The following is a 17,792-nucleotide window of genomic DNA, read 5'->3' as shown; positions in this document are numbered from 1 at the left end:
AGTAATTAAATGGCTCAATCTCTCGATGCATAAGACGAAGAGAAGGGGTGATATGGGATCTCCTTGTCGGATCCCTCTTTTCGGTGAGAACCAGTCAGACAGTTGTCCGTTCCAATTAATAGCCAGTCTGGGAGAAGAAATGCAATCCATAATATTTTTTTATCCAAACTGAGTTGAAACCAATATCAGTTAGCGAGTCTTCAATGAATTCCCATGCCAGCTTGTCATAGGCCTTTTCTAAATCTATTTTCATCACCATCCATCCAGTTTTAGTTCTTCTGGTTCTCATGGAATTCAATACTTCCTAAAAGATGATGATGTTGTCGCTTATCTGTTTGCCCGGAACAAAACTTGCTTGATGATGGCCGATTAGTTTCTTGGCGATATTCTTCAATCTGGAGGCCATTGTCTTTGTAAGGATTTTGTAAGACACGTTGCAAAGACCAATAGGACGTAGCTGTCTCACAGTTTCTGGATTGGCAACTTTCGGCAGTAGAGTTATGACAGTGTCGTTGCAGCCCGTAGGAAGACCTTCGCCCTTAAAAAATTCAGAAGCAAATTTCAGGATGTCCTTCCCAACGATATCCCACGCTTTTTGATAAAAGCCGGCAGTAAAACCATCTGGGCCGGGGGCCTTGCATGGATCCATGTCGAACAACGCTTGTTTAATTTCTTGTGGTTCGAAAGGGCGGTTGATGTCCTGCCATTCCAGGTCTGAAAGAACGGGAAAGTGTCCTTGGATGAACGATTGTGTGGGTCTGGTGTAATGATCTGAAAACAAGTTTATGAAAAACTCCTGGACATGGTCGATAAGATGAGCTTCGTTCGTGATCCATTGTCCATTATCTGTTTGGAGAGAGTTGATTCTGGTTTTGTTTTTGTTCACTGAGGTTGCAGTATGGTAAAAGTGTGTGTTCCGGTCGCTAGAGGAAATCCGTTCTTCTCTCGAACGCTGATACCAAATTAGTTCTTCCTGATACAGAGTTTCATCTAGCTCCTTTCTTAACCTTTTTTCCAATTTGATCAGGTTGGTGGTCAGTCGCACGGAGAGGCCTTTCTGGACTCCTTGGATTCTAGCCAGGAGGCGTCTCTTTCTCTCGAAGACATTGCCAAACACGTTTTTGTTCCATACTAAGAGTGCTTCTACAATGATAGCTTTCCTGGCTTCTATCCCTGATCGCAAGTTCCATAACTGCTGTACACAATTGAGAAAATTTTGTGGGTTGTCCATGCAAAATTGAACCTGAATTTTTTGCTGCCACCGGTTGAGCCTCTGGGGTTGGTGGTGACGAGAAGAGGTGCATGGTCAGAGTTGACTATTGGTAGGTGCTTCACACAAGCTTCCGGGAACCGAAGCCTCCAATCTACGCTGCCTAATGCACGATCTAATCGCACCCCTTTAAAAGTAGATGTGCCTATCCCTCTCATCCATGTAAATTTGGAGCCTGTAAAGCCTAGGTCCACCAAGCCTTCGCTGAAAATCCAATTTCTGAAGTCTGAGCTTCTTGTTGAGTTATAGTTGTCTCTATTGTTTACTTCTTCGATACTGACTGTGGAGTTGAAGTCACCGCAAGTTAACCATTGGGAGCACGGTCTGAAATCAAAGGCCAAGAGGTTAGAAAAAAGTTCTTTACGTAACGAAGGATTGGGACTCCCATATATCACCGACAATATCCACGGCGGTTCTTTTGGTTCTTCGACCTGCAAATTAATAAACTGAGGGTGCGTGTTTAAGATCGTGATGTTAAAGTGATGTTTCCAGAAAATCCAAATGCCCCCAGGAAAACCTACTACTTCTACCCTCACCCATTCATCAAACCCGAAACTGAAACAGATGGAGTTTGCTTGATCCCCGGATACCTTTGGTTCGAGAAGGCAAACAATGTCAGGAGAATTGTCTCGACAAAAAAGGTTGAGGGTGCGCCTGAAAGCCTTTGAGGCAGCACCCTGGCAATTCCATACTAGAATAATCATTTAAACAAGGAAAAACACAAACAAAGGTGCTCAGTAGCACCGACCAATTATTGGTCAAGAACCTGATGGCCCAAGGGGCCCGGATCATCATCCATGGTGACATCTGTCGTCTCTGTTCTATTACCCAGAATTTTGGCAAGGTCGGGGGGATCTCCTATGAGAGAAAAATCATTCTCCGCCCTATTGGACGATTCTGGGATATCTTTACGGTGGTACACTGTTGAGCTAATAACTTGTTTACCCAGCCTGGAACCTCTCACCACCGTATGTTCCGACTCAGCTGCTGCACATCTCGGGGTTTCGGTTCTGCCACCCCTACCTCTCTGGGCTCCTTGGCCTCGTTGGTGTGACTGAATGTTCATTCTGGGGTATTGCCGAGGTTGGTAGTTCTGGTTCGGGTTGAAGTTCTCTTTGTGGGGAACAAAGTTGTTCTCGTTCTGGTTCGGATAGGCTCTGGGAGTGGGATTTTCAAGACTGGTAAGCACTCCAGTGGATACATGAGCTCCATCCAGAAGATTGGTGTCCTCCTCGTCGTTCAGATAAGCCAGGGCCGCGAATCTTGAATTCGTGTCTGGTGTATGATTTCCATAGGTAGCAGGTTGATTCTGGTACCGAAAGTTGTTATTAGGCCCAGGCCTGCGATTCGGCACGTTCCTCTGTCGTCTTTCTTTCCTTGTCACTAACATCCAAGAGCCGAAATTCTCTCTGTAGTCAGGGGCTGGATTCTTGGCGCGATTGGGAGCCGGCGCCGGTTCTTTAGGCTGCTGATTCCCGGTTGGAGCTCCGTCGGAGGGAGTCTGTGCTTCTTTCCCTTCGTTTTCCTTACCTTCTATCTCGCATTCCCCTTTCTTGTGGCCATAGATTCCACAGCTAAAACAGATCATGTGTACCCCTTCATACTCTATGGGCATTACTTCCCCAGCTAGCGTGAATTTAGACAACAGAGGTTTAGACATATCCAATTCGATATAAATCCTAGCGAATTTACCTTTGGATATCAAGCTCGTAGTCGTGTCTACTTTGACCGGCCTGCCAATCTCTTTGCCTATTTTCTTCAAGAAATCCTCGTCGAAGTACTCAATCGGAAGTGTTGGAAATCTCACCCAAACCAGGAGTTTATCTAACTTGTTTTTCCGTGGGAGGAAGTTGGGAATCCATTCTTGCACCGTTAGATAGTGGTCTAAGATGATCCAAGGACCTTCATACTTGGCGTAGTCGTAATCGCGTAGAGATTCGAACCTAGCCAGATAGAAATCTTGATCGAGGGCGGTAAGGTCGAAGCTAGATTCTGGTTTCCACATCCTCTGTAGTCTTTGCATCAAATATTGGTAGTTGACCCTTCTTCCCAGTAGCTTGATAATTAGCGTTCGGCGCCAAGGGCAGCGGAGATGCTCCTTTTCCTCCTTTGTAACCCGTATGACTGGGCAATTCGGGTCCGCCCTTTCATCTCCCATCTCCCCATCCTCAGAATAGGTCTCTTTCTCAAAAGTGACTTCCGGTTGTTTCCTTCCCAGGCGGAATTGGGGGTTTCAACTGGGGTACGCCATTGTACCGATCCTGGTGACATCAGACTAGCAGCATGTGGTGTTTCTTGGATCGAATCGCCTGGAGGCATTGGTTCAGCCGTTGCAGCCGGCTCTCTATTTCGTTTAGACTTCTTGGTACTTCGTTGAAGAAGATCCTCGTCCTCTGGCGACAGAGGAGTCGCCGCCAGCGAGCCCTTCTCAGAGATGGAATCTGTTACGAATTCCATCTTTGGTGACATTAGCTCATTAATTTTATTTCCTCATGTTTCAGAGTAGTTAAGGAGTACAGTTGTGAATAGCACGAGCACAAGTGGTGGAGTCTTGAAGGTGACTTTTGAAACTGAGACTTAATCCTAGTATTGGAGCTTATCATAGATTTTTGCTAGTGTTGGATAATACCTTTGGCCCTTTGTATTTTTAGATAACCTATTATGCTTAGTTTTTTGTGCTTGTTATGTATTTTGGACATACTACTCTTGATTGTAAATATTTAATAGTGGTGAATTGATGAGCTTTTGGAAAGAACTAGTTTTATATATTTTAATTTGCCATTTTGGGTTGTGAAATTATTATGTATTCAAGTGTTGTTATGAAGGTTATGAGAGGTAGATATGTTTAGGCTTCGTATTGTTGCAGGTGTTCATGTAATATGGTACGGCTGGGTCATGTCCTAGAAGTGGGCCGGCATAACAATAACAACTTCGGATTTTCCAGACACGATCACCAAACACTGGCGCTCCTTCCTAGGTGGGGTGGGCGGTGACGAAAGCAGATCAAGAAAAAAAAGAATGTTTTTCATAAAGGCTGCGATAACATATACGAAGGTGGAAAAGATTTTTGAATAATTTAATAGAAAGGAAATACACAACCCTACATATAGAGATAATTATATTTCCTTTTGACCAGTCGTTATACTGTGGACCATGGTCCACAATGTATTGTGAACCATGGGTAATGGTTGATACTACAATTGTGTTGAATTGATACTGCAGTTGTGTTAAAAGGATACTACAGTTGTGTTGAAAGGGAACTGCAGTTGCGCGGAACAGAGGACGTGTCATCCATCTGGAACTGCAGTTGTGTTGAATGGATACTGCAGTTGTGTTAAAAAGATACTGCAGTTGTGTTGAACGGATACTGCAGTTGTGTTGAACGGATAAATGACCTCTGTTCCGTGCAACTGCAGTTTCCGTTCAACACAACTGTAGTATCTTTTCAACACAACTACAGTATCCGTACAACACAACTGCAGTATCAGCTATGATCATGGTCCACAATATGGTCCACAATGCACTGTGGACCATGGTCCACATATAATTTGCGCCTTTTGACTGCCTACTCAAATCCCTATAAATTCTCATGCTATATACATTCCTTAACATTCTTTATTTTTTTGGAAACATTCCTTAACATTCTTTTTTTTTTTGGAAACATTCCTTAACATTCTTGAATGCTTTGAAATGGTGAGAAAGGATGACTGAACTATAAATATTACAAAGCTAAATTCAGGGGGCTAAAGTACAGGCAGAGAAAAGTACAATCATTTTTGGACAAGAAATGTTGGTATTGTGCCAAAGAAATGAAGAACCGCAAGGCTATGTTAATGGAATAGGAGAGCAAAGAACAAAATGTGGATTTCATGTGTGGGGGGTTGGATAATCCAAAGAAAAAAATCTGGGTATGTCTAAAAATTTTGCTGTATGCAGTGGATATGAAGTCTCAGTATTATATACATTTCATGTGATCAAACAAGCTATTGGATTAGCAAGAAAGAAGATTAAACAAAACAAAAAACTTATTAGCAAACTAAAAGTTCTTGATTTCTCTATCCTTAGTGCAATAAAACTGATGAGCACTAGATTGAAGAAACTGAAAAACACAAAGCACTCTCAAGTTCTTGGGATAAACCGCGGCTAAGAAGTGAAACGATATAGTCCACTGTCCACAAAGACCATGTGCCATATAATTGTATGGGGCCAGTTGGTTTCAATCAGAAATATATGGGATATGAAGTGTAGAGACACACAGTTGAGGAATCACATGTTTATGTTTCTCAATCATACAACTGATTCAAACAAGAAGATGAAGATAACCCATAGGCGAACGGCATCAATTTATTGAACTTCATCCTTATCTAACATTTGGTAGGCTTTCTTGGAATAGCAGTAGTTAGGCCATCCTATCTATTCAATTTCATTGAAGCATGTGGGGAATGATGTCCAAAGAAGGTCTTTATCTGCAATGTTTATAGTAGAAATTCATAATGGTTGTTGGAAGACAAAACCATGTGGTGATGTGTCTTGACAAGCTAGCTGGTTGGCCTCCCATCAAATTTTCTATTAGACACTAAATCAACCCTCTAAGGGATCTATATATACACACTTGATTTTGAATTCACCATCTAAAATACTTCCTTCAATTCACACATATTTGTTATCCATTCAACAGTTTGCCAGCCAGGAGGATGAACAATGCAAGATGAAAACTCCGGCCTGTTGTGTCCACTTCAAACAAGATGTCTTCAGCTTCAGTAGCAAAATGGGTTCAGTCAAGCCATTGGCCTATCTAGTTGAATCTTATCCTCCAGGACAGCACGTCGTTGTGTACATTTTCCAAACACAGTAAAGATCACATTCGAACACGTCTGGAAAGCCATCAGGGAAGTACTCCATCCCCCCCTTGCTACCCCCTCTTAAATGATTAGTGCCCATAATTTGGAATGCTACAGAGATTTCTACTAAAGGATCCCTCAGTGACAAATGTTTCATTAAGAAGTATCACTCTTTCTCACTTGCAGTACAAAAAAGAATCCAATTTGTTACATGATCTCTTCTTCATATAGATAGATATAGGATCTATGGGGCTGTAAGATAGATTTACTATACAGAAAAAGTTTGGAGGACTGCCAGACAACATGCAGAAGAGGTTGGCTATATATCCTGCAGTGTGTCAATGCTTGTGGATTATTCCATATTCGTTTCTATGGTAATTCTATGATCAGGTTGAATAGCGGGTATGGTTCTTATGCCATTTGGAAAATGCTTGACAGAATGCTTGTTAATCATGCTTGGGATGCAATTTTTCATATTGCTGTTCATAATTAGGCTAGAAAGTACTACTTCTGACCATTCTCTGATCTGATGCACATAAATTGTGCTAGATCAACTGGGAGTTCTGCTAATCCATTTCAGTTACATTTATAATTGCTTGGAATGACTATGAAGGCTTTCTGGATTCGGTCGAGAAGGTATGAAGCAAAAAGGTTCAAGGAAATACAACGTTTGTCTTCTTATACAAACAGAAAATTTAGTGGAATGTATTGAGTGAATGGAATAGAACAGTTATGGGGAAACAGGAGGAGCTGGAAATTGGAATGTAGGGTCCAAGCACTTGAGATCAAGTTAGAGGAAGATCCAAAAAGGAAGTCATGCTGAACTAAGGTGAATGCCCTTTACCAAAGGCAACCCCAGATTGAAGAGGATTATTCGAGGCAAACGGTACAGCCTAAATAGAAACACAAAGTTCTTCCATTCCATTGTGAAGGACAAAAGAATGCGAATGTGTATTCATAAAATAATCAAGTTTTCGGGGGATGAAGATGTTACTTTGAAGCATATCATTGAGTTTCTTGGTCATTTCTTACTAATGTTCTAAGGAGAATGGACTTTAAAGAAGCTTGGATTTATCAAGATTTTGGAATATAGAGCTGTGTCCAACATTTGATATTCAGTCATCATTAGTGGTTTCAGAGAAGGTTTGTTTTCATGCTTCAAGGGGTTTATGGCAAGGGAATATGTATCCCCTTAATTGTCTCTTTTATTCTCTCAGAAGAAGAATTCCTGTGAAGACAAATGAAGAGAATAGAAGTACATGCTTTACACATCCCAAAGGCAGGTATACAATTAAGTTTTTTCTTTTTAGTATCTTGGATGTCCTGGCCCATATACAGAGATAGAAACAACATCTCTTTTTCTCTGTCATCCAGAAGACTATGGCTAAATGCCACGGGTGGCATGGCAAGTTATTATCCTGAGGGGGTAGAGCAGTTCTTAAGGAGAGTTTACTCCAATCCTTTCCTAACTATTGAACAGAAGATAAAAATATCAGTAAAAACCTTAGCGCTTGGTTGGACTGACTTCTGGTGCTTGATGATCAAAATATATATATTGAAGTGACTTATTTAAAGAGAAAACGAGGCTAAGACAAGCTATAGGTTACTGAGAAAATTATGGAAGGCAAAACCATGTGCACCGGAGTTGTATGGGGCCGCTTAGTTTCAATCAGAAATATATGGAGACATAAGAATGAGGAATCACTTGTGTATGTATCTCATTCATAGGATTGATTCAAACAAAAAAGGCTGAGATATTGTGCAGGTGAATATGACCTCTCATTTGGAAGGCTAGTTAAGCCATCTTATCTATTCAATATCATTGTAGCTTGTGGGGACTGTGTTATTAGAAAAGCCTTTATCTACAAACTTTTTTTAAGAAATTGATTTCTCAAAGACAAAACCATGTGATAATGTTGTCTTATCATGCTAGCTGGCTACCCTCCCTTAGCCACTCAATCCACTTCCCAAAGGATCTATATAAACACAATTGAGTTAGTATTCACCCCACTCAAATATTTCCTTCACAGCTATCTTAGTTTCTGCATTCTAAATTTGCTCCTATAGTATCTTTGATTTACACAGCCACTGCCTTAAAAGCAAACATCATAGCATGGCAATTAGTGTGACTCGCATTCTCCGTGCTAAGCAGGGCCTCAGAAGGTCTTCTTCAAGAACAAACAGAGAAAGTGAGGTCCCTAAGGGGCACTTTGTTTTGTAGTTTATGTGGGCGAAAGCGAAACGAAGCGATTTGTTATTCCGATATCATACTTGAAGTGCCCTTCATTCCAAGACTTGCTAAGTCAAGCTGAGGAAGAATTCGGATTTGATCATCGAATGGGTGGAATCACTATACCTTGTCCAGAGGATACTTTTCTCCACATCATCTCTTGTTCAAGTAGATATTGAGTGACTACCAACAGAGTAACAGATTAGTTTAATAGAGAAAAATTTTGCACAAATGAGCTTTCTTGTACAGTTACTTTTTTCCTTTTTCAGTTGTGTTCAGGATAAAATTGGAAAAATATATATCTTGAGAAAATAGAAACAGATTATGTTTTACACAAGAGATTTCTTGTATCCCTTTTTTTTTCTCTCTTCCATCTTTAGCTGTCTCATGATCAGATGGGGAAATATAAAATCACTAGTTATATGGAGGCCAAATTTTCTCAAGATGTCTGTCTAAATTTCAGTTGTGTCTCAGTGTACAGATTTAAGATTTTTCCTGCAGAAAATCTTATGTAGACACTAACATAAAGACAAGGTAAGGTTCATTTTGCAGTAGGCCTAATGATGGCTAGATTTCAGAGAGTTCTTGGCTTGTTTTGTATCAAAGGATCTGTAATAATCTCACTTCACCTCTTAATTACTTGCAGACTATCAAAACTCAAATATCTAAGTACGTTTTCTAATCATGCAACTTTGTAATCTATCTTGAACCACTTGAAACGATATTGCAGATCATTTCAAATTTTAGAATTGAAGTACAGACACAAGAATCAGTGAATCACCCTTAATGTGGACAAGAGTTTACTGCTAGAAAAAATATGGACATTCTTGGAATAAGTAGAGCAGTCCAGTTTCATAAGTAGCAGTGAAAGCATTTTGTTTTTGTAAATAGTAGGCCATTTGTCATAGATCTAGCAAGAAAGCCAAGAAGCTAGGACAAGTATTACTTTAAGGAACATATATAAAGGAGTATTGTTCAGCTTACAGGGTGTAGTGATGCAGACAAGGAGTATTATCATCATATGCAAAAGCCATTTAAGTGAAAGTAAAATTGAGTATGTTTAACATCATCTTGGATTTCTGTACATTTCACATGATGTATTGAGCTACAGCTAATATCCAAATTTACAAAACTTATTGACATTAATTTCAGTAAACTAGCAAATCCTGACTTCTCCACCCTTCTTGGTGTAGTGGAGCTGATGAACACCGATGTGAAGTAACTGAGACGAGCAAGGCATTCTCAAGTTCTCTAGTTAGACCTCGGCTAAGAAGTGAAATGATGTAGTCCATGAAGACTGCATCGCATGGCAGTGTAATAGGCCCATCGCTTGGAAGTCCAAATTCTTCTTCAGACATGCTTAAGAATTGCCTAATAATCTCATTCTCGAGATAAGATAGAGGGACAACAAACCGCTTCTGATCAGCTGAGTAGACAACAAAATGACCCTTGTTTACTGCAGAGGAAGTGCTGCAGCAATCTGTGTCATCATTTTGTCTTGAAAATGAAATCCTTTTTCTTCGGATGGCTGCAAATTTCTGCCATCTTTTCGCCAGCTTGATGAGCTTCTTTGAACTGATCATGATAATAACTTAGGAAATAGAGAGAGGTTGAATGGAAGAGAACAAGAGAGATCTGTAGAAAGCTTGGAAATTGGCTAGTCTGAATTGCAGTGTTTGATGATCGAAATGCGTATGGAAGTGATCTATTTAAAGTGGTGAGGCTAAGACAACCATAAGCTCTATGGGATATAAAGTGTGCCCAAATGTAGAGACACATTTGAGGAATCACATGTTTATGTTTCTCAATCATAGAACTGATTCAAACAAGAAGATTAAGATATCCTGTTGGCGAATGGCATCAATTTATTGCACTTCATCCTTATCTAACATTTGGTAGGCTTTCTTGGAATAACAGCATTTAGGCCATCCTATCTATTCAATTTCATTGAAGCATGTGGGGAATGATGTTCAAAGAAGTTCTTTATCTACAAAGTTGATGATTATTGGAAGACAAAACCATGTGGTAATGTATGTGTCTTAACAAGCTAGCTGGCTGGCTGGCCTCCCATCAAATTTTCTGTTAGGCACTAAATCAACCACCTAAAGGATCTATATAAACACATTGGATGAAAGTTATTGAGAAAATCGGGGAAGACAAAACCATGTGCTTCCTAGTTGTATTGGGCCGTTTAGTTTCAATCAGAAATATATGGAATAACAGTAGTTAAGCCATCCTATCTATTACAAATTCTTGATGATTTCTGGATGACAGAACCATGTGGTGATGTTGTCTATCATGCTAGCTGGCTGCCCTCCCATCCAAATATCTCTTAGCCACTCAATCCACCTCCCAAATGATCTATATAAACACATTTGAGTTAGTATTCACCCCACTCAAATATTTCCTTCACAACTACAATAGTTTCTGCATTCTAAAATTGTTTCTGTTCTATAACATCATTGATTTACACTGCCTCTGCTTTAAAAGAAACATCCCAGCATGGCGATTAGTATGACTCGCATTCTCCGTGCTAAGCAGGGCCTCAGAAGGTCTTCTTCAAGAACAAACAGAGAAATTGAGGTCCCTAAGGGGCACTTTGCAGTTTATGTGGGTGAAAGCGAAAAGAAGCGCTTTGTTCTTCCAATATCATTCTTGAACAACCCTTCATTCCAAGGCATGCTAAATCAGGCCGAGGAAGAGTTCGGATTTGATCATCCAATGGGTGGACTCACAATACCTTGTCCAGAAGATACCTTCCTTGACATCATCTCTAGTTTGAGTACATATTGAGATACAACAAAGAGCTTAGTTTAGTAGAGAAAAATTTTGCAGAGAGAGTATTCTTGTACAGTTTTTTTTTTACTTGTCTCATGATCAGTTTGGAAACTGTAAATTTCACTGGTTATATGAAGGCCTATTGTGCACTAAATGTCTATATATCTGGAGACTTGGGTTTACACAACTACTATTATGCTTTTAAGATACAATTCTTGTCTACTATGAGTAAAACCTGGATTATGGCTGAACTTCCAAAGAGCAGATGTATCATGTTTTGTGATACAAAGTGGAATTATTCATTCTTAAATGTCTAATGGACCTTTAAGAACTTAACATACCAGATGTATGTTAAGTTCTTAAAGGTCCATTAGACATTTAAGAATGAATAATTCCACTTTGTATCACAAAACATGTCAAGTTATTCCATTTTTGGAATAACTAGACAAGTCCAGTTTCATAAGTGTTAAGTATACAAGTGTTGCCCTTTGAGAATGTGCTGACCCCATATTCATATTCTGCCATATTTACTTGTACTAAATATTTAAGTACATATATTAGATCATCCTGTAGATTAAGGAGAAAAGATTATTGATTTCAGATCATTTGATTCTTATAATTACTGTTCACTAATCTAGTATGCAGAACCAAGTATAGTGTTTTGATCATCAAGTCAGTTATGTGAAAATAAAATTGAGTATGGGGGTGGGGAGGAAGGAAATTTGATATAAAAAAAAAAAAAATTTCTTGAAATTTGAAAGGTATGAGTTGATTTACATTTGAATTCTATGTCTACAAAAAAAAACCAGTATTGTCAGCAAACTAGCAATTCCTGATTTCTCCACCCTTCATGGTGTAGTGGAGCTGATGAACACCGATGTGAAGTAACTGAGACTAGCAATGCATTCTCGATTTCTTGGGATAAACCTCGTGTAAGAAGTGAAACGATGTAGTCCATGAAGACTGCATCACAAGGCTGGGTAATAGGCCCATCGCTTGGAAGTCCAAATTCTTCTTTAGACAAGTTCAAGAGTTGCCTAATAATCTCATTCTCGATATAAGTTAGAGGGACAACAAACCGCTTCTGATCAGTTGTGTAGATAACAAAATGACCCTTGTTAACTGCAAACGAAGTACTCCAGCTATCCGTGCCATCGTTTAGTCTTGGAAATGAAGTCCTCTTTCTTCGGATGGCAGCAAATTTCTTCCATCTTTTGGCCAGCTTGATGAGCCTCTTTGAACTGATCATGATATTAACTTAGAAAATAGAGAGAAAGTTGAATGGAAGAGAATAAGATTTGTAGAAACCTTGGAAATTGGCTAGACTGAATTGCAGTGTTTGATGGTTGAAATGCATACAGAAGTGATCTACTTAAAAGTGTTGAGGAGGCTAATGGGTGGACTCATGATACCTTGTATAGATTTTTGTCTGCTTTTCTGCAGTAACTTTGAAAATATCAGAAAGCCCCTCCAATATTCACCAAATCCTATTCCAAATTGTTTCGTTGAATATACTTTTGAGTAAAACTAGCAGTACAATATATCTTCAAGGCCTATTCTACACACTAAAAGTTAAGAATAAAGGTATAATATATCTTGAGAACAATCTATATTTTGAATTTTTGGGTATGATGTGCTGATCTATATGTAGTCAATATTATTGAAAAATAAAATAAAATGAAGCTACAAATAAAATTTAGTGTCTTAAAAATGAAATCTTCTTCCTTTAGACAGCTGCAAATATCTTCCATTATATTTGATTGGCAAAATGATGAGTTTCTTGGAACTAATCATCATGGTTTTGGCAAGAGCATTGACATCTATAGCCAATTACATCAGGCAAAATCTTATTGCTACAAATTCAATTAGACAATTATATAGTTTAATTCTTTTTGCTCAAACTTGAATAAAATTAATGCAGATAAGTACTTGTTACAGAAACATGTCAACTAGGTGTATAGCAGCAAACTGAAGATTAAGAAGAATATTATAGCAGTGAATATATTTGAATTTTCTAATAAGAATACTGAACATATTGGATATCAATTAAATATTGCTGTATTGGATTTTTTTGTACATTTAACATGATGTATTGAGCTACATCTAATATCCTCATTTACAAAATTTATTGAGATTAATATCAGCAAACTAGCAATTCCTGATTTCTCCACCCTTCCTGGTGTAGTGGAGCTGATGAACACCAATGTGAAGTAATCGAGACCAGCAATGCATTCTCGAGTTCTCTAGATAAGCCTCGGCTAAGAAGTGAAATGATGTAGTCCATAAAGACTGCATCACATGGCAGTGTAATAGGCCCATCGCTTGGAAGTCCAAATTCTTCTTCTGACATGTTTAAGAGTTGCCTAATAATCTCATTCTCAAGATAAGATAGAGGGACAACAAATTGCTTCTGATCGGCTGTGTAGATAGCAAAATGACCCTTGTTAGCTGGACTGGATGTACTGCAGCTATCTGTATCATCACTTTGTCTTGAAAAGGAAATCCTCTTTCTTCGAATGGCAGCAAATTTCTGCCATTTTTTTGCCAACTTGATGAGTTTCTTGGAACTGATCATGGTGCTAACTTAGGAAATAGAGAGAAATTGAAGGGATGAGAACAAGATCTGCAGAAAGTTGTAGTGTTTGATGATCAAAATTGGATGAGAAGCAACCTATTTAAAGTGCTTCAATTTCTTGAGGAAATCAGGTAAGGCAAAACCTTGTTCCACCCAGCTGTATGGGGGGCCTTTAAGACATACAAATAGGGAAACACATGGTTATGTGCCCCAATCTTCATATCAATTCAAATAAATTGATTAAGCTATTTTATTAGGCAAATACCATTAACTTTTTTTTGAGTTCTACTGACTCGGTTACAATGTAGTATCCTACTCAAGCACAAAGAGTCAACAGATGCCTCCACTAAGGCTCGAACACATTCCCTTCCACATGGGAGTGTACACCAGATGCCGCTTGACCACAAGGTCTTTGGCGCAAATACCATTAACTTAGTGCTGTGTATATTGATCTCTCATTTGGTAGGTTTCCTTGGAATGACAAAGGTAGTTGAGCTTTCCCCATCTGTTCAAACTTATTGAAGCATATGGTGAGTGATGCCCAAAGGTGGTCTTCATCTACAATGTTGTTAGTAGAAATTATTCATGATTTTTGGAAGACAAAACCATGTGGTGATGTTGTCTAATCGTTGTAGCTGGCGGGCTGGCTGGCCTCTGATCCAAATTTCTCATAGCCACTCAATCCACCTCCTAAAGGATCTATATATATAAATGCATTTGTGTTGATGTTCAACCCACTCAAGTTCTTCAATTCCTTCACACAACTCCTAGTTTCTGCCTTCACAAATTGTGTCTATACTGAAAAAAATTTCAGAAATCCTACGTTCCAAAAAACACATTTGAACATGGCAATTGGTATGGGGCATATTCTCCGTGCTAAGCAAGGCCTCAGGAGATCTTCTTCAAGAACAAACAGAGAATTTGAAGTGCCTAAGGGGCACTTTGCAGTTTATGTCGGGGAGAATGAAAAGAGGCGTTTTGTCATTCCAGTTTCGTACTTGAAGAACCCTTCATTCCAAGACTTGCTTAGTCAAGCTGAGGAAGAATTCGGATTTGATCATCCAACGGGTGGACTCACAATACCTTGTATGGAAGATACCTTCCTTGAAGTCATCTCTAGTTTGAGATCTTGAGAGACTACAGACAACTTAGTTTAGTGAAGAAAAATTTTGCATAGAAGACTTTTCCTGTACAGTTCATTTGTATAGATTTTTGTTTGCATATTTGCAGCAACTTTGAAAATATCAGAAATGCTATCCAATTTTCACCAAATCCAAATTGTTTCATTGAATATTCTTTGAGTAAAACTAGCAGTCAAGGAAATTGAAGGAAGAATATTCTAGACTAAAAGTTAAGCAATAACAGTTTGCAAGTTCAGAATAAAGGAATAATCTTGAGAACCGCAGAGGATTTACCATAACTATTCACAGTCCTTGTTTCTTAAAAATGAAATCTTCTTCCCTTAGGCAGCAGCAAATATCTTCCACTATATTCATCTTTGCAGATTTACGCAAATATCAGGGTGGAAGTTCCATGTTAACCATCACACAAAGGTGCCAGATTAGTATAATATATAGGACATAAGAAATGAAAGAAAATGAGATAACAAGATTAGTATATAGCTCAGTAATTCTCTAATGGCACTATTGCAGCTGATGGTCAAAACTGTTCAAAATTGATATAACAACACCATATTGTTTTCTCATAATATGCTTCAAATTACATCTGCCTTTTGCTTATTCTTGATAGTTGGTGGAGCGATGATAGGCCAGAAATGGAAGCGCCAGAATCTTATTGTTACAAATTCAATTAGGCAATTATATAGTTTAATGCTTTTGAATAAAATTAATGTGAATAAGCACTTGTCACAGGTATAAGCGAATTGCAACAAACTGAAGATTAAGAAGAAAATGAAAGCAATGAATATATTTGAATTTTCTAAGAAGAATACTGAATATATTGGATATCAAGTATTTCTGTATTGGATTTATGTACATTTCACATCATGTATTGAGCTACAACAAATATCCTCATTACAAAAATGATTGATATTAATATCAGCAAACTAGCAATTCTTGATTTCTCAGCCCTTCTTGGTGTAACAGAGCTGATGAACACCGATGTGAAGTAACTGAGATGAGCAGTGCATTCTCAAGTTCTCTAGATAAACCTCGGCTAAGAAGTGAAATGATGTATTCCATGAAAACTGCATCACATGGTAGTGTAATCGGCCCATCGCTTGGAAGTCCAAATTCTTCTTCAGACATACTTAAGAGTTGCCTAATGATCTCATTCTCAAGATATGATAGAGGGACAACAAACCGCTTTTGATCAGCAGTGTAGATAGTGAAATGACCCTTGTAAACTGCAGAAGAAGTACTGCAGCTATCTGCATCATCATATAGACTTGGAAATGAAATCCTCTTTCTTCGAATGGCAGCAAATTTCTGCCATCTTTTGGCCAGCTTAATGAGCCTCTTTGAACTGATCATGGTATTAACTTAGAAAATAGAGAGAAAGATTGAATGGAAGAGAATAAGATTTGTAGAAACCTTGGAAATTGGCTAGAATGAATTGCAGTGTTGATGAATGAAATGAATATGGAAGTGATCTATTTAAAGTGATGAGGAGGCTAAGACAGTCTTTAAGCTCTCTTGAGGAGGCAAAACCACATGATTGACACTGAAGAACCACATGGTTATGTTGCCTAGTTGTATGGGGCCTTTTAGCTTCAACCAGAAATATATGAAATATGGAGACATAAAAAATGAGGACTCACATGGTTTTGTTTCCAAATCATATCTCTTTATTTGATTCAAGAATTGCTGCTTGCTCTCCTCATCTCTTATGTGACAGAGTTTCTTGGAAAGACGGAAGTAGATAAGCTATCCCCATCTACTCAATATCATTGAAGCCTGTGGGGAATGATGTTCATAGACTGATATTCTTTCTTTTAACTTGTTAATTGAAATTCTTGATGATTTTGGAAGACAAAAACATGTGGTTATGTCTCTTATCTTGTTAGGTGGCTGCCCACCCATCCAAATTTCTCTTAGCCACTCAATCCACCTCCCAATGGATCTATATAAACACATTTGAGTTAGTATTCACCATACTCAAACATTCCTTGCACAAATACCTTTTCTGCATTCTAAAATTGTTTCTATAGCATCTTTGATTTACGCTGCCTCTGCTTTAAAAAGAAGCATTTCAGAATGGCAATTAGTATGATACGCATTCTCCATGCTAAGCAGGGCCTCAGAAGGTCTTCTTCAAGAACAAACAGAGAATTTGAGGTTCCTAAGGGGCACTTTGCAGTTTATGTGGGCGAAAGTGAAAAGAAGCGCTTTGTTATTCCAGTATCATACTTGAAGGACCCTTCATTCCAAGACTTGCTAAGTCAAGCTGAGGAAGAATTTGGATTTGATCATCAAATGGGTGGGCTCACAATACCTTGCCCAGAGGATACCTTCCTTGACATCATCTCTAGTTCTAGTAGATCTTGAGAGTCTACAAGCAGCTCAGTTTAGTGGATACAAATTTTGCACAAAAGAGTTTCTATGTACAGTTACATTTTTTTTTTTCATTTTTTAGTTGTCTCATATCAGATTGGGATTTGTAAATCTTGAGAAACTACAAACAGTTTGGTGGAAAAAAAATTTTGCACACAAGTTTTCTTGTACAGTTTTTGCTTCTCCAACTTCTGTTGTGTCTTGTGATCAGATTGGGAAAATATGCAGAGATTTAATACTGCTTTTGGTGCACATTGTGGATGAGATTATGCTGAACTATCAGTTGATATTGGCGTATTAACTAAGCTGATTTCTTCATCTACTCAATAAAGATTTTACACAATTACATGCAGAAAGAATATCCAAAAAAAAAAAAAAATGTTGACACTAAGACAAGGTGAGATGAAGTAGGCCTAGTGATGGATAGACTTAAAGAGTTCTTGAATTTTTTTTTTTTTAGCATACTCTAATCTATTCATAGTATCTGTTCAACAATTATGCCAAACTCTAGAAAGCAATAGTAATGCCATTAAACCACAAGATACTCGGTAGTTCTAGAATTGTTATGTATCAAAATTCTGTAATA

General features: G+C 38.4%; 4 protein-coding genes across 4 annotated transcripts; all 4 read right to left on the bottom strand.

The window, feature by feature from the left end:
* Nucleotides 1–9,352: 9,352 nt before the first annotated feature.
* Nucleotides 9,353–10,046, bottom strand: LOC116029273 (auxin-responsive protein SAUR68-like). The gene has a single exon (XM_031271195.1). It carries the CDS (start codon nt 9,922–9,924, stop codon nt 9,490–9,492), a length of 435 nt encoding a protein of 144 aa, XP_031127055.1. The 5' UTR covers nt 9,925–10,046; the 3' UTR covers nt 9,353–9,489.
* A 1,887-nt stretch (nt 10,047–11,933) lies between these two features.
* LOC116029850 (auxin-responsive protein SAUR68-like) lies at nt 11,934–12,368 on the bottom strand. The gene has a single exon (XM_031271889.1). The coding sequence runs from the start codon at nt 12,366–12,368 to the stop codon at nt 11,934–11,936; it is 435 nt and encodes a 144-aa protein (XP_031127749.1).
* A 709-nt stretch (nt 12,369–13,077) lies between these two features.
* Nucleotides 13,078–13,749, bottom strand: LOC116029277 (auxin-responsive protein SAUR68-like). The gene has a single exon (XM_031271200.1). The coding sequence runs from the start codon at nt 13,692–13,694 to the stop codon at nt 13,260–13,262; it is 435 nt and encodes a 144-aa protein (XP_031127060.1). The 5' UTR covers nt 13,695–13,749; the 3' UTR covers nt 13,078–13,259.
* Nucleotides 13,750–15,620: 1,871 nt separating this feature from the next.
* Nucleotides 15,621–16,309, bottom strand: LOC116030659 (auxin-responsive protein SAUR68-like). The gene has a single exon (XM_031272972.1). The coding sequence runs from the start codon at nt 16,184–16,186 to the stop codon at nt 15,752–15,754; it is 435 nt and encodes a 144-aa protein (XP_031128832.1). The 5' UTR covers nt 16,187–16,309; the 3' UTR covers nt 15,621–15,751.
* Between the last annotated feature and the right edge of the window lie 1,483 nt (nt 16,310–17,792).

This window comes from Ipomoea triloba, chromosome 9, assembly GCF_003576645.1.
Source record: "Ipomoea triloba cultivar NCNSP0323 chromosome 9, ASM357664v1".
NCBI classification, from domain to species: domain Eukaryota; kingdom Viridiplantae; phylum Streptophyta; class Magnoliopsida; order Solanales; family Convolvulaceae; genus Ipomoea; species Ipomoea triloba.
Note: the sequence above shows the minus strand (reverse complement) of the source record. Positions and strands in the feature narration are given on the sequence as shown.

Excerpts from the sequence above, each read along its gene's own strand:
- LOC116029850 (XM_031271889.1), bottom strand. The coding sequence starts at position 12,368 with ATGATCAGTTCAAAGAGGCTCATCAAGCTGGCCAAAAGATGGAAGAAA.
- LOC116029273 (XM_031271195.1), bottom strand. The coding sequence starts at position 9,924 with ATGATCAGTTCAAAGAAGCTCATCAAGCTGGCGAAAAGATGGCAGAAA.
- LOC116029277 (XM_031271200.1), bottom strand. The coding sequence starts at position 13,694 with ATGATCAGTTCCAAGAAACTCATCAAGTTGGCAAAAAAATGGCAGAAA.
- LOC116030659 (XM_031272972.1), bottom strand. The coding sequence starts at position 16,186 with ATGATCAGTTCAAAGAGGCTCATTAAGCTGGCCAAAAGATGGCAGAAA.